This window comes from Brachyhypopomus gauderio, chromosome 21, assembly GCF_052324685.1.
Source record: "Brachyhypopomus gauderio isolate BG-103 chromosome 21, BGAUD_0.2, whole genome shotgun sequence".
NCBI classification, from domain to species: Eukaryota; Metazoa; Chordata; class Actinopteri; order Gymnotiformes; family Hypopomidae; genus Brachyhypopomus; species Brachyhypopomus gauderio.
The window spans coordinates 913,833-935,127 of record NC_135231.1 but is presented as its reverse complement, the minus strand read 5'-3'; the positions used below and the strand labels follow the sequence as shown (position 1 = coordinate 935,127).

The following is a 21,295-nucleotide window of genomic DNA, read 5'->3' as shown; positions in this document are numbered from 1 at the left end:
ACCGTTTCAATCATTTATATTTGTCTGTTATTACGTTAATAATTAGATATAGATAGTAGGGCGGTGCAACGATGATTAATAATACGCGTTTTTATTCCTTTGACCAGAATGGATAAGCATGATATTATATTTACATATGGCAAAATGGGGTAATGTCACAGATCAGTCCCACGCTGTAATTACAGGCATTATAGACAGTGATGACACAAAGTAAACAATTTTACCGTGAGGAAAAATTTTCACTACACCAAAGACATTTATTTCGCAAAAAAGAGACTAGTCTAAAATATTGGGCTTAGTACAAACACAATCTAAACTAATACGAAAATGTTTCCACTTTCATTCAATCTTCGCCGTACTTCCTCTGCTGTAAATGTCGTACTCATTGAAACGGATGTAGTCCTTAAGACTGCTGGGGAGTGGCAAGAAACTGATAAAAACTGGAGCTCTGAGGCGCAAGCGACCAAGACACTCACGGATCTTAAGCCGACACAAATGTTTCAGTCTTCGAGCGTTTCCTGCAAAGAGAGTAACGTGTATTATCATATCTATGAGTTCATTTAAATGAAATACCTAGACATGGGGTTTTGGGGTATCTGTAAAATTAATAATATATTAATATGTACACACACACACACACACACAGACAATGAAACTATCCCTGTAATAAACTTAAATGTAATGGTGTTTGTGTTATGTTACTTAATAACTCTTTAGAAATTAAGTTCAGAATGTCTGGTTTTTGTCACTGGTGATCACACACCTTGAATCTTGCATATTTCTGGCCACTGTTTCTGTTCTACCATGACGCTCTTCAGTTTGGAGCAGAAAGTGACATGGTCGACATAATCCAGCATGGTCCTCACTACCTGGCCTGTGGTCTGCTTGAGCCAGTAAACGGTGATGACCTCACAAAACTAAAGACATAAATGTGTTATTACTACACTGCATCTCCCCCACACAGTTTAAAAAGGTGGATATCGGCAATGAAACAGAATCTAGTTAGCGACAGCGCTGCATCTATAGCAGTGGCCTTACCACCACATCCTGTATTACAGAGGCGGTCCAGCCCTCGTAGTCAGCGGGCACGTGCGAGCCCTGGCCGTAGGGGCAGTCAAAGCAGCGCTTCACGTCGTAGCCGTTGTTGAGGAGCATGCGTAGCATCACCTCGTCCTTCAGCGCGTACTGCAGGGCCGACGGGAAGTGCGTCGTGTTGACGCGCGAGTAGTAGTTGACGTTGGCGCCGTGGCGCAGGAGCGTGTTGATGAGCTCGTAGTTGCCCTGGTGCATGGCAGCCTGCAGGCAGCTGACGGGGTCCTGGTTGGCCATGGCGCCGGCCTCCAGCAGCAGCCGCGCTGACCGCACGTCGCCGTTCGACACGGCGAAGTACAGAGCCGACCTGCGCTCGTCCTCGTAGTTCTTGCGCACCCGCGGGTGAAGCATGAAGTTGGGGTCGAAACCGGCCGCCAGCAGCAGCTCAAGGCACTGAGTGTGGCCGCCTGCGGCGGCCGAATGCAATGGGCTCATCCCGCTTTCTTTAATGGCCTCTATCTTAGTCACCGGGATTAACCTTTCCAGCGCTCTGTGAAAGTACGGAGGACGATGAGATCCTTAAATCTGGTGACAAACTTTTGTAAGGTAATATTGCAATATCTAGCAAACAAAAGCCTGCAAGTATGGGGGACATGACAGCTAGCCGATCCATCACTCACAGCAGATGGCCACGATAAGCCACCCGGTGGATTGGTAGGTGGCCTGTGTGCATGGGAGTGTTGGGGTCAGCTCCATAATCCAGCAGCATAGAGATGATGTCAGGATTTCCAGATGCTGCCGCCTCAAACAATACGGATGTTGACTCTGGTGACTGAGGCTTTGACAATACACTGGCCCCTAAAAGCATATAGATTTAAGAATGCAAAATGATTCTGGTCATTGCTATTTGATATGCATGAGTCACCATTAGCACATTTTTATGTAGAATTTACATATCTTTGTTTTTTCCCCACCCCCTTTAAGTCTATTAGGTACCGTTGTAAACATGTCCTCTGTCCTGTTAACACACAGGGAAGATGCATATGAAACTTGGCACCTTTTCAAACTCTAAGCTACACAATTCTGTCAAGGGCCTTGGTGTACGCAAAGAGTACTAATTGCTTTCACACGGCCTCACAGAAGCCTGAGTGGCCGGTACATAAGCGAGAAGAAAGAACCATGTTTTTCGTTCTTCAAGGAGAAGAGAACCTCTCATGTTCTCAAGGACATTAGGACAGCATGTAATGTAACTAGGATTCACAACTGAACTGAAACTCCAGATCAGCTACATTTACACATCACCTTTCTGCAGCAGGATCTCCACCACATTCAAGTGCCCAGCCTGAGAAGCCAGTCCTAAAGGAGAACGTTGGCTGGAATCACAGGCATTTGGGTTGGCACCAGACTGGAGGAGTAGATACACGTAGTCCTCCAAGCCCAGCAGAGATGCTTCATGCAGGGCAGTTCTCTGAAGACTCCCTTTTTGGTCCACAGTGGCATTATACCAAAGCAGGAGTGAAGCCAAGTCATACTGATCATTCTTTATGGCTGTTTGGAGGGAGACAAAATACAAACTTGATCTATTCCAGAGTTTCTCATACCACGTGTCATTCATCCTGTTTTATATTATCCATAACGCTGCAAGTCCCTCCAAAAGAATTAATGCTATAAAGATTCTCTCAGGCTAAAGAAATCTCTCAATATTCTTAACTGAGGAGTTACATATGATTCAATATGCTATTTAAATTAAGATTAATTTAAATAATGTTTTTAATTCAAAAAGTGCAACAAAGTCATGCAAGCAGAAATGCGTCTCTTTTCTCTGAGACTCTTTCCTAAAGGCAAATTGGCTAATGGCCCTGAATTCCTCTGAAGTGTTTATACAGTTTGTATGTTCTGTAAACGAACTACACACCTGCAACCAGCGGGGAGTCCTCATCCTCATCTTGACAGTCAGGACTGCAGCCATTCTGGAGCAGAAACATGGCGTTCTCTCTGCGGCCGTGGACGACGGCGAGGAAGAGAGGAGTCTCTCCCCTCAGTGTGCGGCAGTGACCTGATCCCTGTGGTGAAGCTGAACATGCAGCACCCGCACACACACACGCACGCACGCACACACACACACACACACACACACACACACAACTTTGCATCATGCACTGGTTTCTTGTGAGAGGATGCTTCTGGATGAAAGCCATGTTCACCTGAGAAGGTGATCTCCAGAATACTCCTCTTCTCCTGTATCGCTGCCTCATGCAGAGGGATCCAGCCCCTGTCGTCAGCCATGGACAGGGCGGCGGTGTGCTGCACGAGTAGCTGTAGGGCCTCCTCATTCCCTGTGGCAACACACGAGGAATAGCTGTAGCATACAGGCACGCATTGGCATTAGCTCTACAATGGCAGAGATTCAGCTCTCACCTGCCCGTATGGCTGTAAAAATCTCCTCGTAGTCGATGTGCTCGAGTGCTTCACTAAAGAAAACAGCTGAATGTATTTCCTCACATAGCTGAGTAAATATAATGTTAATGCCAAAGGACATGTAAAATGTATAGCTGTACCTTGAACCCTGACCCCTGCACTTGGTATATTCCAGCAGGCTCTGCTCTATCATGTACTGTGTGGACTCATCCTCGTCTAGGTCTTCCGCTAGTGATTCGTACGATTCCTCCATCCTCTGTTTTGGTTTATTTAAGCAGTAAAACAGCAAAAACTAAAGGGTATTTTAGTGGTCCCTTTAGAAGCAAAGGAAGTAAAAAGAAGTACAGAAGTTAAAAATTATCAGATAATCTAGATTATCTCAAATTCAGTAGCATCATACGTACGCATCCTACCTTAAATTAAGTTATTATTATGGCTAACGTGTCAGGCTACTTCAGATACTTCTTATAGCATTAACATCAAACCTATACCTTATTTACCCCCAGAGACTAAAAATAATATTTTGTTGCTGACTGTAATGAGAACTCGATCAAATTGACTATTTTGTTAACATGCAGCACTCCATTCCATGCAACATTCCACCATTCTCTGAAGCACTTTCAGAAATAGACGTGTAAGATTCGTAGGCGAACCTCGTTCCTTTTACCTTCAGGCAACCGACGCTGTTGTTTTGTTGTTGCACTTGTAACCCCAGAGTGTTTGAGGCTCTTAGCTGCCACAGTTATTTTTATCCTGACAGTTAAAAATATGTGATCATGGGACATGGCCAACACCCCCCCCCCCCCCCCCCCCCCCCCCCCCCGCTTAAATAGACCACACTATGGGCCTATGGGCCCTGCTCAACCACCTGGCTGATACACTCAGAGGGGCCTTAGGCCTCATGTATAGCTTCCATGAACTTTGCTCAAAGAGGCCTCTGTATTTATCACTAAACCTTCCTTCAGTCGTTACACGGATTGTTAATACACAGATTTATTTTTAAAAAATGCAACAGAATATAGTATCCTTGCACCCCCCCCCCCCCCCCCCACACACACACACACACAAACACAAACACACACACAAACTTCAAAAGTGTTAGGCAGGTGTAGTGCGGCAAGATAAGAATGCTTTCAAAAATAGAATACTTTTACTGACAATAATCTTTGTCATTGGTCACAAAACACAAAGCAAGTGAACAATATTTGGTGTGAACACTCTTTGACTTCACAACAGCATCAGTTCTTCTAAGTACACTTGCAGAGAGTATTTTGAAGGAATTTGCCACGTAGGTTGTTCTAAAACATCTTGGAGAACTGACTACAGATCTTCTGTGGATGTAGGCTTGCTCAAATCTTTCTGTCTCTTTGTGTAATCCCAGATTAGATGATGTTGATATCAGAGCTCTGTGGGGGCCATGCCGTGCCTTCCAGGACTCCTTGTTCTTTTATATGCTGAAGATAGTTCTTAATGACATTGGCTCTATGTTGTGGGTTTGTTCCTGCTACAGAATAAATATAGAGCCAATGAGACACCTCCAAGATAGTATTGTATAATGTATATTGAGTAGTGAGGACACCATTAGTTCTGACAAAATCCTCAACATATTTGCTGAAATACAACCCCAAACTTGCAAGGAGCCGCCACCATGCTTCACTGTTGCCTGCAGACATTATAATAGTCAGTCAACAAACTGACTTCAGTAAAAGCCAAAATATTCCAAATTTGAATAATCACTCATGATTAGAGGTGTATTCAACTAAGGATTTTCATAGTCGAATCTGACTCGTCAGATTTCCCCTTTAGTCGACTAATAGTCGAATCAGGATTTTAAAAAATCTAGAGCACCTTAAACCGAATACCGTTCTCATTCAGAACTTTTTTCCACTTCAAAGTAAATACCTAAAATACTCAGATAAATGAATATACATGGTAGTTTGGCTTTATTCAGCTTTTATTAATTTACCTTTTACCTTTATTCATTTATTTTTTAATGAAACGTTAGAGAACATTAACCGTCAGTGCGAAGTGCGCATATCGAACTGTCAGACAGTAGCCTACTGTGCAACATGTCAAAAATATTTTAAATATTTTAAATGAAATATGCCTGCCTGAAAATATAAAAAATGCCACACAACAGCAAAAAATTATAAGTAATGGTTCAAGTAACGGGGTTTAAAAAGCAAACAACAAAAAATGTTTATAGACCTACTTTCCGAGACGCGCCGCGACTAGACAACACGACCGAAACGACAAACGACTGAACTGTTTTTTTTTCGCCTTACGCGTTTTAAATGGTATGCCATGTTGGTTGTTGTCGTGTGAAATGAAAGACGTTGATGACATAACTTGCATTTTACTTCATTCATCTTTATCTTTTTTCAAAATACTTTTGAAGTTTTTTTTAGTAGCCATTATAATCTCGGCAGATTAGCGTGTTCAGCTCCGCTCATTTGGATTGTGCAACTGCAGGGTGTGATTTATGAATGTGTAGTAAGGAAGATGCCTAATGTTAATGCGCACACATCATTTATTAGGATGATTTTATTTGACAAAAGGCTATAACGAAAACAAAGACATTTCATTTAACAACTAATTCTTAGCAGCATCCTTGGGCACCCCCATGCAGTTAGAATGGTACATTCGACTATGACGTTCATAGTCGACTAGGGGGTATAGTCGACTATAGTCGAATCAGCGACTATTGCAGGTCACACCCAGTGATGTCAGTAACGCGTTACTCTAATCTTACCACGTTTTTCGGTAACGAGTAATATAACGCGCTACTATTTCCAGTCCAGTAATCAGATTAAAGTTACTTATCCAAATAACCGTGCGTTACTTTTTTTATTTTCCCTAGTAAAAATATATATTTTTGCTTTATTAGAGCGCGAGCGCGTTTTACAAGTCATTCTGTGCAGTGTCCTCCCGTAACGATATGTGGTAGTATAAAGAAACACCCCTCAAAAACAGGGGAAGGAACATTTACCTGAAGAATTTTAATGTTGCTTTGTGTTCCACGTTTGAAAAGTGCTGGAATTTTGACTAACGTCGCTTACTTTAAAATGCTTGAAATTGTAATGGTATTTCGTTTCCCAAGCTGTCTGACTGAACAGGGGTGGGTTTCCCGAAACGTTCGTAGCGCTAAGTACTTCTTAACCTCGTACGTTTCATACGAGGTTACGAAGTACTTGGCGCTACAAGCGTTTCGGGAAACCCACCCCAGTTCGCTTGTATTACGTTTACAAATAAATTTACAAATAATACCGCGCAGCTACACAAACGTAATGTCAGGAGATACTGTAGCGACTACTACTCCTCACGGCGAGTCTCGCCCTTTAATTGACAATAAAGTTTCCCTCCTCGGGATTTTTGGATTAAGCAGTTTCTGCCTCGGTTACCGAACCTGCTTCAATACATTGTTACTGTTAAAAATGCACTTCCAATAAAGTGAGTATTGGAAAAATAAATTTTGCTGCTGAATGTAACTACTAAAGTAACTTGTAATCTAACGTAGTTACTTTTAAAATCAAGTAGGGGAGAGTGGGGTGAGTTGTGCCAGTTTTTACTTAAAGTGACTTTAAAGTGAGACTATGACAGTAATGCTTCCAACTAAAATATGTACATATATTTCAGGATGTGGGGCATCCCTGGAATCAGTCACTTTGGATGTGAAATATAGTATTTACAAAATACAGCTTTTTGAAAAAAAGTGGTCTCGTGGCACAACTTGCCCCCAGTGCGGGGTAAGTTGTGCCATTGGAGAGAATACATTGGGGTAAATTGTGCCATTGATTACTGAAGTAAAATAATATATTTTGATCTCAAGAACTGGAATGCTATATAAAAGCTAGACAAATTCAATACAAAATTACTAATTTAAGGTTTATTTAAAGTTACTTTACAACATCAAAGGCTAATTTTCTACAAGCCTATTGTGTCACATGAGCACACAAAAGATAAATTTTCTTAAACAAGGCCTAACACTTCAGAACAAAGCTCAGTTCAAAATGAAACAAAAACAGTAGCAAATATTACGTTTTTTTAGCATAATTAGCATATATCTTTATTTTTCCCTTATTGATCCATTGCAGTTTACATTTACATTTGCATAAGTTGAAGCTATACGCTTTAAATAAGTCCAGTTCTTTTATATCCTATTTCTTTTCCATCTATCTTTTTCTTCTCCATGTTTTACTTTAATGACATCCTGCATATGCTCATCTCCCTCGCCACCTGACCAATAGACTTCCCTTCTCCACCTCTTCACTACTCTGTCCATGTCCTCTAGAGGAGTGGAAGCCCTGCATGTCTTCCTCTTATAACTCTGTGGCATGATGGTCTATTTCTATTTTGGGTCTAAAATTAAGAATGTCACATAGTTTAAGTGATTAAATATAAGAATACAATGTACAACTACAAAAAAAACAATATGTTTAAAATATTCATAAGTGGGTGTGAGTTGTGCCACTGGCACAACTTACCCCAGGCCCTATGGCACAAATCACCCCAACCCCACCATTTGGGAAAAAATGCATCATCCAGTAGTTTTGGGCTAACATCATGCTAGCTGAATAGACTCATAGTGTAGCTTACCAAAGTACTAAAACGTGTAAAATGTTTTCATACTTCTCTATAACTGTTTGGACACAACAATCAAAAATCCTTGATCATAGGAATTTTACTTTGAAAGGCAAAAAACAGTTTTTTGAACTTAAAAGTGCTTTCCTCTCATGCAATGAGGCTCTCTTCTTTGCAGGATGAGTAAAATGAATGTTTTTTCAAAAATTAATGGTCACATAACCAATTTCTTCTCTGGTTCCCTAGAAACAGGGGGTGGCACAACTTCCCCCCTGGCACAAATCACCCCACTCTCCCCTAATCAGTAACGTAACTAAGTTACTGTCACGTATGACCGTGTCCCCCTCCGTTAGCTGTCACTCCGAACCCCTCGTGTCTGTGTTCCGTACCTGTTTACCCCGCCCCGCTCGTTTGTCTCTGTGATTACCTCGTTTGTTCCCACGCCCCTTGTTATTACCGTCACCTGCCCCTTGTTTAATGTCTGTGTATATAAGCCCCTGAGTCTCCCTTGTCTTTCGTCCGGTATTTTGATTTGATTTGTGATCGTGTCTGTTTCATCGCTGTTCTCTGTACCTGACCGTGTTTCCCCTGTTACCCGTGCTCCCTGTCTTTGTAATGCCTGTCTTTGCTTGTTTCACGGACTGCCCTCCTGCTATCGACCCTGCCTGGCTTTCGGATGATGATTACGGTATTCCCCTGAATAAATCTCGCTCTTCTCAGCACTTGTGTCCGTCCTCTCGCTCCGTGGCGCGAGCTACGTTACAGTTACTTTTAAAAGGAGTAATCAGTAATCGGATTACTTTCTCAAGGTAACTTAGCCAGCACTGGTCACCCCTACTCATTGTTATTTTTCTGCATAGGATAATATTTTGTGCATAGTTGAGTCTCGTGTCATCATTTCCACATTGGCTTTTAGACTGCAATTCTTCCATGAAGACAACTTATGTCCAGACATCTCTAAACAGTAGGTGGGCGTGCCTGGATCCCACCGGTTTCTGCCAGTTCTGAGCTGATGACACTGCTGGGCATCTTCAGATTTCGAAGGCAAGTAAGCATGACGTGTCTTTCATCTGCAGTAGGTTTCCTGACCACTGTGTCTGATCCTCAGTGCTGACCGTTTCTTTCTGTCTCTTCAACTGAGCTTGTGCATCTTGAAACCCCAGTCTACCTGGTGTCCTGTTGCTGTACTCATTCTTGCCATGGTGTAAGACCTGTGACATGAAGCTATTTCCCACAACCTTACTTTTGTAGCTATTCCTCAACCAGTTTTAAGCCTGCTACACAGGTGTTTGTTTCAGTTAATGAATATTGTTCAGCCTACATATGAACTTGATGATCATTATCACCTCTTTGGTATAATTGGTTGATCATACACCTGACTATCCTACAAAATATCTGATTTTACCAAATATAGTTAATTTACAACAATATACACTTCCAGAAGCGCAGTTGTGATGTCACATACTGGTGTTGGACGAGAAGGCCTGGCTCTCAGTCTCCGCTCTATTTCATCCCAAAGGGGTTCTATTGGGTTGAGGTCAGGACTCTGTCCTGTGCAGGCCAGTCAAGTTCATCCACACCAGACTCTGCCATCCATTTCTTTATGGACCTTGCTTCATGTTGGAAGAGGAAGGGGCCAGCTCCAAACGGTTCCCACAAATTTTGGAGCATGGAATTGTCCTGGTATGTTGAAGCATTCAGTTTCTTTCACTGGAACTAAGGGGCCAAGCCCAGCTCCTGAAAAAAAAAAACCCACACCATAATCCCCCCTCCACCAAATTTACACTTGGCACAATACAGTCAGACAAGTACCGCTCTCCTGACAACCGCTAAACACAGACTCGTCCATCAGATTGCCAGACGGAGAAGCACGATTCATCACTCCAGAGAGCGTCTCCACTGCTCTACAGTCTAGTGGCGGCATGCTTTACACCACTGCATCTGACGCTTTGCATTGTACTTGGTGATGTATGGCTTGGATGCAGCTGCTCGACCATGGAAACCTATTCCATGAAGCTCTCTGCGCACTGTTCTTGAGCTAATCTGAAGGACACATGAAGTTTGGATGCCTGTAGTGATTGCAAAAAGTTAGTGACCTCTTTGCTCTACCTGTTTCATCACTTGCTGACCCCACTCCATAAGTTTACGTGTCCTACCACTTCAGGGCTGAGTTATTGTCACTCCCAAACACTTCCATTTTCTTATAATACACCTGACAGTTGACTGTGGAATATTTAGGAGTGAGGTAATTTCACGACTGGATTTGTTGCACAGATGGCAACCTATCACATTTCCACACTGGAATTCACTGAGAGCGACCCGTTCTTTCACAAATGTTTGTAAAAACAGTCTGCATGCCTAGGTGCTTAATTTTATACACCTGTGGCCATGGAAGTGATTGGAACACCTGATACTGATCATTTGGATGGGTGAGCGAATACTTTTGGCAATATAGTACACTGGTACTGTTACACTGGTACTGTTATTCCCTCTTAATCTCCCATCACCACCCTTGTATTGCACTATTGTCCCATTTTATGTCTTTTGTCAAACACATGTTTACTCTGTACAGATATTGTTGCACAGTTATTGTATTACTCTCCTATTATTGATAATTAAATTTTTACTTCAGTGTACATTTGTTTTTTTGTGCTGTAACTTGGGAAGGAGAGTACGTAATTTAGATTCTCTGTATGTCCTGTACATATGCAGAATTGACAATAAAAACGACTTGACTAGAGAGCGAGAGATGAAACAATAGCAGTTTTGACATGGTGACAGCTCCTGACCCTTCCCTGTGGGCGTGCTGCTACGTTGTCTGCGTGTCGTTATGTCCATGTATGTACTTCCGTGGGTGTAGGTCGTTTGTGAGCGTGTTCGTAGTCGCACCTGTGCCTTGTCTCGAGATCACGAGGGTTTGTGTTCATCACCTATTTAATGTGCGTTCGCGCAGTGTCTTGTGCTCTTCTTTGTCTAAAGCTTCGTGTCAGCGTGAGTGTGTGTATGACTGCTCGCGCTCCGCCCGGAGTTTACACGTCTCCGTACCAATAAATGTTGATTGTTCACCGTAACCGTCGTGGTGCCTGCCTCCTACACCCGCTGTTACAGAAAGACGAGCCAAAAAAGAGAAGCATGCCAGGATACGCCACCCATGCACCTAAGGGGAAGAGAAAGAGCCGGCATCACCACGGCTCCTCCCCAGTCCGGCGCCGCGAATCCCCCGTCACCTAGCAGGAGATGAAGCAGGACCCCGTCTGTGCTTATATGCTCTGCGCGGCTCGAGAGACGGAGGACGAAGAGATGGCAGAAAGCTTCCACCAATCCGCGGTACGCATATGGGAGCAAAAGCACCCTCCCGCGTCCCTAGAGCTGCCACCCATTGCTGTGGGCAGCAGCGTATTGGAGGAGAGGAGAGCACCGCTCCTGGTCTTCCCCGAGGAGGAGGAGACCAGTGAGCCCCTAGTGGTGGGTGCAGGCGCCTTTGCCCTCACCCCTCCCGAATATGAGTTCGGGAGTGAGGACTCCGGAGAGGAAGAGAGTCACCCCCCCTCCGTGTGTACGGACGAGGAGAGTGAGGGCGAGGTCAGCTGCCCTTCCCCCACGTCAGCGGCTCCCCAGACGTCGGACGAGGAGAAGGAGACCAGCCCCACTCCACCGGGCTGCTCCAACGCCAACGAGCACCCCGAGAAGGCGGAGGATGACGTCTCCCCCATCCATACACTCCGAGTCGACGGTGTATTACGGAGAGGGGGAAAGCGCCAGTCCGCCTCCGTCCGTTTGCTCGACCCGGTCAGTGGTCCAAGGCGGGGGTTCTGCGCGTCTCTGGAGAGGCCACGGAAGCCCACCGGCGTGTGGCGCAGAGTCTCGGCTCCGGCGGCGCACCAGAGGGAGGCTGAGGCTCCTCAGAGGAAGCTCCCGGGCGCAAGGACCAAGGGCGCACCGGGAGGAGGAACGCGCGCTGGAAGCGCAGCACCGGGGACCGGAGGGACTCCCCCGTTAGTTCCGCCTGCTTTCCCCTGGAGCAGGGGTGCTCATTACGTCGACCGCGATCGGAAGTGTCGGTCGATCGCGAAGGAATGTGCGTAGATCGCGTCACATAAAATAGTAGTAGATGAATCGCACATCTGCACTGACGGTTGTATTTCGATTGACATTCACGGTAGCCAATCTGCAATCCACTCAACAAATTACGTTCACCCCCCCCCCCCCCCCCCCTCTCAACATATTACGTTCGCCACCCCCCCCCCCCCCACTCAACATATTATGTTCGCCCACTCAACATTACCTGCCCGTCGGTGTTGGTTTGGGGGTTTCCAGCTGCGCGGGACGCTCCAGGAGTAGCGAGCCCCTGGTGGAGGGCTCTGTCACGGTCACAGCTCCGGACCCTTCCCTGTGGGCGTGTCATTATGTTGTCTGCGTGCAGTTATGTCCATGTTTGTAGTTCCGTGGGTGTGGGTTGTCTGTGAGCGTGTTTGTAGTCGCACCTGTGCCTTGTCTCGAGATCACGCGGGTCAGCGTTATTCACCTGTTTAATGTGCGTTCGCGCAGTGTCTTGTGCTCGTCTTTGTCTAAAGCTTCGTGTCAGCGTGAGTGTGTGTATGACTGCTCGCGCTCCGCCCGGAGCTTACACGTCTCCGTACCAATAAATGTTGATTGTTCACCGTAACCGTCGTGGTGCCTGCCTCCTACACCCGCCGTTACAAGTTTAATCCTTCAGAATCAAGATTCAAGAATCAAGTTAAGAATCAAGAATCAAGCTACCACATGTTCACATTAGGAGAATCATTTAATTAATGTAATGTTTATTGTATTGCTGACAGCACAGAGGTTACAGTAAAGTGCATTCCAAAGATTAACGGGTGTTGGATTAACTGTCCAGCTGGCAGAGCAGAGCTACACCTCTCTTGATCCAGTGTTGGGGCCGTCTGTTCGTGGGCAGCGTCATAGAGATGACAAAGTTAGTGGAATGGCCTGTGGTGGACAGTGTTCCCTTACGTTCGCTGGTCTTATACAGAGGACACACATACATGTTCTGGGGTTGTGTCATAACCCGCTTATCCGCTATAAATTTGGAAAGAATGATAAATATTGAATAGCTGATAAATATTGAAAACACCAAAAATGTTGGCACCAAAATTGCAGAAATTGTGTTAAGTACAAAAGCTCTTTTGTTTCTATAATATGTTCACTCACTTGGCTTTATCCAAATGATGGGGACAGAATCAAAGAGAGTTTTGGGGTACTGTTCAGCTAAGACGCCACTGCACAGACGAAAAAACACTTTCAGACGGAGATTCAAAGCAATAAAATTTGAAGTGTAAAAAACAGTTCTGTCATATACACAAACCCTATCTTATCCCATCGGGCTCCATCCAGAAAGAGACCAATCACGTAGACTCCATCCTCAGGGGAGGTGGTGGATGAGTCAATAGGCAGTACCTGGGAAATATAACGGGAGGAAAATCAAGCCCTACCACGTTCTGTGAGTAATATTTCAACAGTGTAGTTACGTATATGAACCTTCTGCATTTGTAGCGGATACCTCATAGTGAAAGCTGAGAAGATCAATCGGAATACAATATTTCCTGGCATAGTTCTGCATGGCTCCTGTCAGGAAGGCTTGGGTAAAGAAGAATCCTGATAGCCAGAATACATGAGGCTTGGTGGTGTCATACCAGTCCTAGAAGGACGACAAGAAAGCTTCTCAATTGGTAGCGACAGCACCAGAGCATTCACAATGGAACACGTAGTGTTTATATTATGTATACAATTAGTTAATAATTGCATCATTTATTTCAGTTCAGCAGCTGTTAATTTATTGATAATGAATCACAGTTTTATTAAAGACATTGTTCTAACCCGCAGAAATTTGAGCCTGGCGAGAAAGTCGGTGATGTAGCTGCCCAGGGGCTTTAGGCTGGGGTAAGAGCGCTTGGCCCACTTCTCAGGCACTTTGCCCACTAGCAGACTGCCAGCAACGGCCTCCAGCTCTGCATCCATCACTACCAGCCCCTTAATAGCCTTTAGCAGGCTCTGTAGGCTCACACGGATGGTGTTGCACAAACTGAGGAAGGAAGGGAGAAGGAAAGGAGAAGAGATATGTTGTGCAGTAACTGTGTTCCGGCTGCTATGCCAGAGAGCCAATTCTATTGGTATGGTGGTCAGAGCACATGTTTACCACCTGGAAGCCCCAGGTTCAAAACCAGGCACGGTCACGGCACTCGGCCTTCGCTACAGAATGGACATGAATGTCACCGATCTTTACGCACCGATCGCGGTGCTTTCTGTTACTGAACTTTTGAAGACTTACTTATTGTACCGTTCCATCTCTTGTACAAGAACGGTGTTCATGCTCTCTTCGTATAGCACCGGGTATTTGGCGAGGGCAGACTCGATGTTAAAGTTCTCTGGAAGCTAGAAGCACCAAAAGGTTTGACTGAAATGAGCACCATTTTAAGGGACACTTGAAACACACAGTAATTAAAATTTTTAAATTTTACATTTGTGCACAATGATTTGTACTAGCTCTGAACATGCATGGAGTGTTGTGGTTTATTCTGAACATGCACGGACTGTGTGGTTTATTCTGAACATGCACGGAGTGTGTGGTTTATTTTGAGCATGCATGGTGTGATTTATTTACTTTGGAGAGGATGTCATTGGAAATGTCCAGCAGGGCGTTGTCCCCTCCAGAGCCGCTTCCTCCCTTTGAGCCTCCTCCCTGGGTCAGTATCAGGGAGTCAAATAGGAGTCTGGTCTGCTGCAGGTCTTTAGAGATGTCCACATTCTCATGCATCCCAAACACTTCTGGATGCTGAGAAGAGGGCAGAATCTGCAATGGACATTATCCAGAAATCCTTCCTTAGTTTACTTTCATATCCCATGGGTTCTACGGACTGTGCCATGTTTATGCTGTGTCTGTTGAGCCCCATACCGCGGAGCTCCAGACTGAACCAATGGACCTCACCCTGATAAACTCCACATAGTCTTCATAAGTGGACTTCGGAGGTGCATAGTATTTGCCGCTGGGGGAAAAGGCGTAACGGGGGTTCTCAATTATGTCCTTATTGTAGAAGTCGGCCAAAGTGGTCAGAAGGAGACGGCGGTCCCAGTCGTCTGTGACCCGGCCCCCGTAGTTACACTCGCCAGTCAGATAGGAGATGGCCTCAAAAGGAACCTCATCATACTCCTTCACAAAGAGCTATGGTGGCAGGAGCAGAAAGATTGTGTTAAGAGTAAACCATCACCTTGTCCCAACAGGATGAAATCTGAGTATCTGTACAAATGCTATGGGTGGTGATCCAAGTCTGGGACTGCGTGTGTTCTGAGATCCAACTGCTGTGACAGTATAGTGACTGGCCAAGGAATCAGCAAGTCTGACTAATAATAGAACGTTTAACACACACCCATCGCGGTTGATGAGTGTGCCACAACACTGTAAAACATGGTCTCACTGGTCTGTTACTTCCAGCTATCTGAGGATTAAATTACGTCTATAAACATACTCTGTACTTATTTCTGTAGCATATACATGTTGTTATTTATATTATTGAGGGAAGAAACTTCACCTGCAACTGTCTGATACTGATCCGCAGATCTGATTCGTTGAATCCATATGGAATGTTCCAGCCCAATGGTCCAAACTTCTTTCTCTCCTGGACAAGAGCGTGGAAGAAGCAGAGCCCATAGAGGAGCTTCTCCCATACCTATAAACACAGCAGTGGACTAATGAAACACCGAGTTAGTATGGAACATCACGTAGGTAGTGACATGAAAATGTGTGTCCACTCACTCACCAGCTCTTTGTTCGAACATGCCGAGAAGAACTCGGGGTCAGAGACAGGGTCAGTTAGGTAGGACTGCAGCAGGTTCAGCCGTAGACCAGTAGGTGGCTCGTTGGTCATCTTCACCCCATTCTGCAGGATGGTCACTGGGAACTAACACAGCAACAACAAAAAAAAGATTATGCATTGGTAATTAATTGTAATCTCACAAAATATTCCAAAAGCCTTATGCATGCCTACAGGGAGTTTTAGCCCAAGACAGAAGAGACTGATACCATGGGGGAGGGGTAGCTAGTGAGCCAGAGGCGGAAGTCTGGGTGACATGTGTCTGGGCTGAAGTCCTCACATATCTTCTCTAATGTGGACATCCAAGACACGGCCAGGTGACAGTTCTGCAGACACACCCATGTGCCCTCATTCATGGCTGAGTGGATCATCTTCACAGCTATAGGACCTTGGCCCTGACCCAGAGAGATCGACCTGAACTTGGTACCACCCATGTTCTTGTCATTGGCAAACTTCAGCAAACCTGTGCATATGAATAAGAAGCTTCAGTGTTTGGTCAGAGATGTGTACAAATGAATCTTAAAATGGAGAATGAGTTAAGAATGGAGTTAGGACCAAACTGGTGAATTGTGCTTAGAGTAGCATACAATACATACTGGCCATAGGATCTGCTCCAGGAGACAACACAAAGACCAATGGGATAGTAGAGTTGGAATCATTGTAGCTCTTACTCAGATCAAATGGGGGTGGTTCAACAAACTTTTTGCCAAGTTTGTGACTCACATAATTAGCAATGGCTGGTTCAATCTTCAAAATAAGACAGGAAAAGTATGAATGATAGTATGTATGAATGAAAGTATGGCATGAATGCTATGAATGAGGATGCTAATGCAGTATATGAGTAAATATGTCAGATATTTACAAAAATTTATGAAAAACATCTCACTTTGTCGGGCCTAAGGCAACGGTAGATAATCATTTTCTGAAATTCGTTGAGTTTGTCGCACCATGGCTTTGGCAGTGGAGTATTATAAGGCTCCTTGCTGTCATAAATAAGCAGGAATTCCTGTGGGGTCTTGGTAAAACTCTCCCTACATTCATCCAAGAAAACCATAATATATAATCTGACTACAGTAACAGCAGGGCAACTTCTGAGGACAAATTATTTTACAGAGAGAACAAAGTAGAACTTATTAATGAATATATTTTAAAGCAGGTCAGGCTAACAAAGACAAAGAGATACAGACTTGAGGCCCTGCAGGCCGGGCAGGTCGCTGGCTCGACAGATCTCGTCCCAGCTCTTGTCTTGTAGCCAGCTGGGGTCAGGATTGGGGACATGGTTCTGCAGACCCACACCGCCTGTGAGGAGGAACATGAACTCCGAGTACTCAATCTCCTTCTTAGCCCTGAAGAAAAACGAGGGATAAAATGAGATGAAGGGCTACTGAGGTAGAGGTACGGCTGGCTTTCTGGGTCAGATGTTCAGACTTTAATAACACTTATACTGACATAGCGCTGACTTACAGTAGCAAATTAGAGCACAGGAGGAAGGAGAAGAGTAGCTTGTCCTTCTCAAAGAGAGAGCGGCATACGTTACAGTAGAGGTTGTAGGTGAAGTGGTGAACTAGGTACTTCAATCTCCTCTCTAAAATCTTTGACTTGTTGCTGAAACATAGACTGCGATTAATATGGGCCAGATGGACAGAGAGATAGTTTCCTTTTATAAAAGTTTTACCCCGGCGGTGCATATATATCTTTACCTCTCCTGTATGGAGTTGATATAGAGGTTGACGAACCAGTTCAGTGAGTATTGGTACATGGGGTCAATGTTTGTCAGATCTGCGATGCTAAAAAACAAGATGGAGGAGTGCTTGGCAATGGGTCTGTAACCTTCTCTTGACTCTGCTATCTTGATCTCAGTCTTCTCTGCAATCTGAATGTTCGCAGAAAAAAAATTCAAGTCTGAGGAAAAGAGATATAATCAGTCACTGTCACAATACTTCGGTGTCTTTCAAGCTGCTGACCTGCTGTTTCTTGGAGATCTCGTTAGACATTATTTTAGCGGAGTCCAGGATCTGGATAGCGCTCTCGTCCTCCAGGATATTCCCCTCTGAGGACTGCAGAGTCTCCAGGATTTTGTCCTCAATCTCTTTCAGCTGTTTCTTATTGGCAGCAGATTGCAGTATTAAAGCATTCCGCTCCTCCTCCAACTCTGGCCTATAAAACATATGTGCCATGAATATTTAACATCTCGGTAGATGCATATCTACAATCTCTATAACCATTTATAAGTGCTGCATATGCAAAGGAAAATCAGGGATTTAATTGCATTTGAATTCATGCATAAATACACGTGTTGGTCTTCACCTCTCCTTAGCCACCACGATGCCTAGCAGCTGGTCTTCCAGGCCCTCTGGAGTGATCATGAAGTTGAGCAGAGACACTTTGGTAGCCAGCTCAGGCAGATAATGAGGATTTCTTAGCTTAGTGGTGATGTAGAAGCGGAAATCACTCGAGTACTCGATCACATTCTCTCCCAGCCTGATGCAATCCATACCTCCTATGTGCAGAAAACATTCCCACAATCATGCTTCAGTGCCTGGTCTTAGTTCCACACAGAGTATTGCCACATCTTGATAAAGTAGTGAAACTCAATGCTGAACTTATAATCTTATATTATTACTGTATATAGGGCCTATGTTATTGAAAACACCATCAGCTATTTTTTTTCCTGACTCTGATTAGGCCATATCTGGCAATAAAGTATGTACCATAAACTCATGTACCTTGTTTGAATATCTGTTTGAGTAGTAGAGGCTCCATGGAAGGGTCCACGTCCTCCCCCACATTCTCCAGCAGTAGAGGAGTACCAAACTGGATGCAGTTCTCCAGTGTTCTCATGTAGTCTGCATCAGTAAGCTTTATCACGCTCAGATTATTTTCCCTCTCAGAGTTTTTGACCCATTTATTGGCCTGACCCTGGGGGTCAATCATCAAAGGCCTGCAAGCATATTTCAACATGTACTGACCTCAGAGCAAGATGGCCATACTCTTGGAGATTAAGGAATAATCAGGTGGATACAGTAGGAAATAACTAATTGAATGTTTATTTATAATGCTCTGCTTGTGTGTGCGTGTTTGTGGAGATGTACCATCTTCTGGAGTTGGTCACTATGACTCCATTGTCAATGGAGAAGCTGTCTGTGGGCAGGCCAGAGATGTTCCAGGCCCTGATTTTAATTGGGTCCCCAAGTGTTTTACTCAGAGAGAAGTCATCTGAGGAAGGAATCTTCTTGGACTGAAGATTACAATATACTTCAATACAATTATAAAAAATACCATGACTTTTTGTAAAAATATATCTCTATATACATACTTTATTTTTATATAATGTGGTTATAGAATGAGCATTTTACTAAATGGGGCAATAAAGAACAATGAAATTGTGAACAATGAACAATATTTATGTGACTTCTCATCGTTATTTCAGCCCATGTCCACTGAGTGCTGTACCTTACAAAGCTTGGTCCACTCTTTAGTACAGTCCTGTCGGAAGCCTGCAGTGAAGGCTCCGAGATAAGCGATTACACCAGCAGATATCAGCACATCGCCTGTCAAATTGTCATAGGTGTGTTGAAGGTCATCTGCTGCTTGTGACCACCTGTAAGACATAGGGTCGTGCCTCAGAGAATATTCCTTCACAAAGATCTTAGATGGAGATCTATTTGAATACTCTTAGGTTTTGAAAGGAAGGATATTGTTGTGCACAAATATAATCTTAACCTGGTCTTTTCTCCTCCTAAGCCCCCGATGAGCTTCTCAGCTCTCTCTAGCTTGCGGGCACAGAGGTCCACCTGGAGCTCTAGTTGAGCCTTCTCCTCAGTCTTCTCCTCGAAGGTCTTCTGCAGTGAGGCCAGGCGGTCCTCCACCTCCTTGAGCTCCGCTCTCTTCTGGTCCAGCAGGGCCATGGTGGTGGCCAGAGACTGTTGGGCCACAGCCAGGTTAGCCTTCTTAGGGGCCACCACCTGAATGAAAGAGCGACATTAGTTAGACTTTACACGATGTTGAAAGTAAGGTGAGGATGTCATTATAAGGTTCAGTTACCTTACCTGGATTAACGTTAATGGACAAATAAGGGAGTACAGTTTCCAAGAGTGACATGCAAACTTGAATGCACATGAATGCAGAAGCAGGAAGATGATGAAGGTAGAAAAAAGAAGTCAGAGATGAGGTGATTTAACAGGCGCAGACCTACCCTGGCCACTCTGTCATAAACCTCCATGGCAGTGATCCATTTGCACAGGCCCTCGGCTGCAGAGGACGCTTTTGCCACTTTAGTCGGGTCAAAATCAGGGTTGGTCATATATTCACTACGGATTTTGTGCATGACCGGTGCCTTTCACACAATGACATTAGTAAGATAAATCAGCAAAATACAATGATAGTCAGTCACCATTCCACTGATCATAACATATAAAATACACTTACAGGAATGTTGTCCTTGTCATATTCTTTTAGGTCTCTCAGGAAGTTCAGGTCTCCAAGCAGTTTCTTGCTTGGACCCCAATAGTCCTGAATCTGTTTATATGGTGTAGACATGTAGATAGTGAGTTTCAGAATAGTTTGTCAGTGTGAGAACTAAAGTACTGAGAACTAAATTTATTTTCTTGACCTTGTGTCCTGTTCCAGAGTCATTGATCTTCTGAGGTTTGATGTCCTTCATTACACACACTGCTGCCATCACCAGCTTAACTCCAGACGGAGGGTTTTTCATAGACTTTACAATTGTAATGTCAGAGGGCTAAACGAACAAACAAATAACAAGAACAAAGCAGAAAACAAAACATAAAACGTCTTACCTGCCTGCAACCAGCAGGACTCTAGGCACCTGTATTGAGCTTTAAAACAGCGATTAAAGAAACGTGAGGTAGAACAGCAGGACATGGAGCCCCACAACACCCCACAACACCCCACAACACCCCACAACACCCCACCTCACCCCACAACACCCCACAACACCCCACAACACCCCACACCACCCCACAACACCCCACCTCACCCCACACCACCCCACAACACCCCACCTCACAACACCCCACAACACCCCACCCCACCCCACAACACCCCACCCCACCCCACAACACCCCACACCACCCACAACACCCCACAACACCCCACCCCACCCCACCCCACACCACCCCACAACACCCCACAACACCCCACCCCACAACACCCCACCCCACAACACCCCACACCACCCCACGATTCACACCTTCAGCGTGTCAAGAGCAGAGAGCGCTGCCTCTAGAGCAGGGATGGCCTCAGCAAGGTCGCTCTCACACTCGTTCTTCAGAGCCTGAGCTTCATTAGCCTTCTGAGTGGCTGCCTCCTCGTCCACGCGCACCACCATACTCTTAGCCTCCACCTGCACCGACTCCACCTCGATCACCTGCCACACAGCAACGTTTTAGCAT

At 44.7% G+C, this 21,295-nt stretch overlaps 2 protein-coding genes across 3 annotated transcripts in view; both read right to left on the bottom strand.

Moving 5' to 3' along the window:
* Positions 1-81: 81 nt before the first annotated feature.
* asb14b (ankyrin repeat and SOCS box containing 14b) lies at positions 82-4,176 on the bottom strand. 2 transcript variants are annotated; one of them, XM_076983638.1, is made up of 10 exons: positions 4,104-4,176; positions 3,591-3,764; positions 3,451-3,503; positions 3,237-3,368; positions 2,948-3,106; positions 2,335-2,580; positions 1,713-1,890; positions 1,039-1,582; positions 764-917; positions 82-518 (listed from the first exon to the last, which is right to left on the bottom strand). In XM_076983638.1, the coding sequence occupies exons 2-10, from the start codon at positions 3,701-3,703 to the stop codon at positions 340-342; spliced, it is 1,758 nt and encodes a 585-aa protein (XP_076839753.1). In that variant the 5' UTR covers positions 3,704-3,764; positions 4,104-4,176; the 3' UTR covers positions 82-339. The 2 variants fall into 2 exon arrangements, with proteins under 2 accessions (XP_076839753.1, XP_076839752.1); XM_076983637.1 differs by having other exon boundaries at positions 4,118-4,176.
* Positions 4,177-12,798: 8,622 nt separating this feature from the next.
* The window catches only part of dnah12 (dynein, axonemal, heavy chain 12), a 29,758-nt gene continuing 21,261 nt past the window's right edge, over positions 12,799-21,295 (bottom strand). Inside the window, exons 48-73 of the mRNA XM_076983930.1 lie at positions 21,094-21,270; positions 20,494-20,622; positions 20,310-20,399; positions 20,077-20,217; positions 19,605-19,846; positions 19,335-19,482; positions 18,974-19,119; positions 18,608-18,822; positions 18,189-18,381; positions 17,846-18,038; positions 17,582-17,754; positions 17,346-17,486; positions 17,069-17,227; positions 16,768-16,912; positions 16,478-16,628; positions 16,091-16,344; positions 15,828-15,968; positions 15,600-15,737; positions 14,999-15,232; positions 14,675-14,863; positions 14,342-14,445; positions 13,891-14,095; positions 13,574-13,711; positions 13,379-13,470; positions 13,225-13,292; positions 12,799-13,092 (exon numbers count right to left, since the gene is read on the bottom strand). Of these exons, the coding sequence (XP_076840045.1) occupies positions 12,899-13,092; positions 13,225-13,292; positions 13,379-13,470; positions 13,574-13,711; positions 13,891-14,095; positions 14,342-14,445; positions 14,675-14,863; positions 14,999-15,232; positions 15,600-15,737; positions 15,828-15,968; positions 16,091-16,344; positions 16,478-16,628; positions 16,768-16,912; positions 17,069-17,227; positions 17,346-17,486; positions 17,582-17,754; positions 17,846-18,038; positions 18,189-18,381; positions 18,608-18,822; positions 18,974-19,119; positions 19,335-19,482; positions 19,605-19,846; positions 20,077-20,217; positions 20,310-20,399; positions 20,494-20,622; positions 21,094-21,270 (4,200 nt within the window). The 3' untranslated portion in view covers positions 12,799-12,898. The remainder of the gene's footprint in view (positions 13,093-13,224; positions 13,293-13,378; positions 13,471-13,573; positions 13,712-13,890; positions 14,096-14,341; positions 14,446-14,674; positions 14,864-14,998; positions 15,233-15,599; positions 15,738-15,827; positions 15,969-16,090; positions 16,345-16,477; positions 16,629-16,767; positions 16,913-17,068; positions 17,228-17,345; positions 17,487-17,581; positions 17,755-17,845; positions 18,039-18,188; positions 18,382-18,607; positions 18,823-18,973; positions 19,120-19,334; positions 19,483-19,604; positions 19,847-20,076; positions 20,218-20,309; positions 20,400-20,493; positions 20,623-21,093; positions 21,271-21,295) is intronic.

Bases quoted from the DNA above. Each gene is read 5' to 3' on its own strand.
- asb14b (XM_076983638.1), bottom strand. From the start codon at position 3,703: ATGGAGGAATCGTACGAATCACTAGCGGAAGACCTAGACGAGGATGAG. The intron at 3,369-3,450 runs GTGAGAGCTGAA...GTGTTGCCACAG, and splicing joins TTTTACAGCCATACGGGCAG to GGAATGAGGAGGCCCTACAG. The intron at 1,583-1,712 runs GTGAGTGATGGA...GTACTTTCACAG, and splicing joins GCTTATCGTGGCCATCTGCT to AGCGCTGGAAAGGTTAATCC.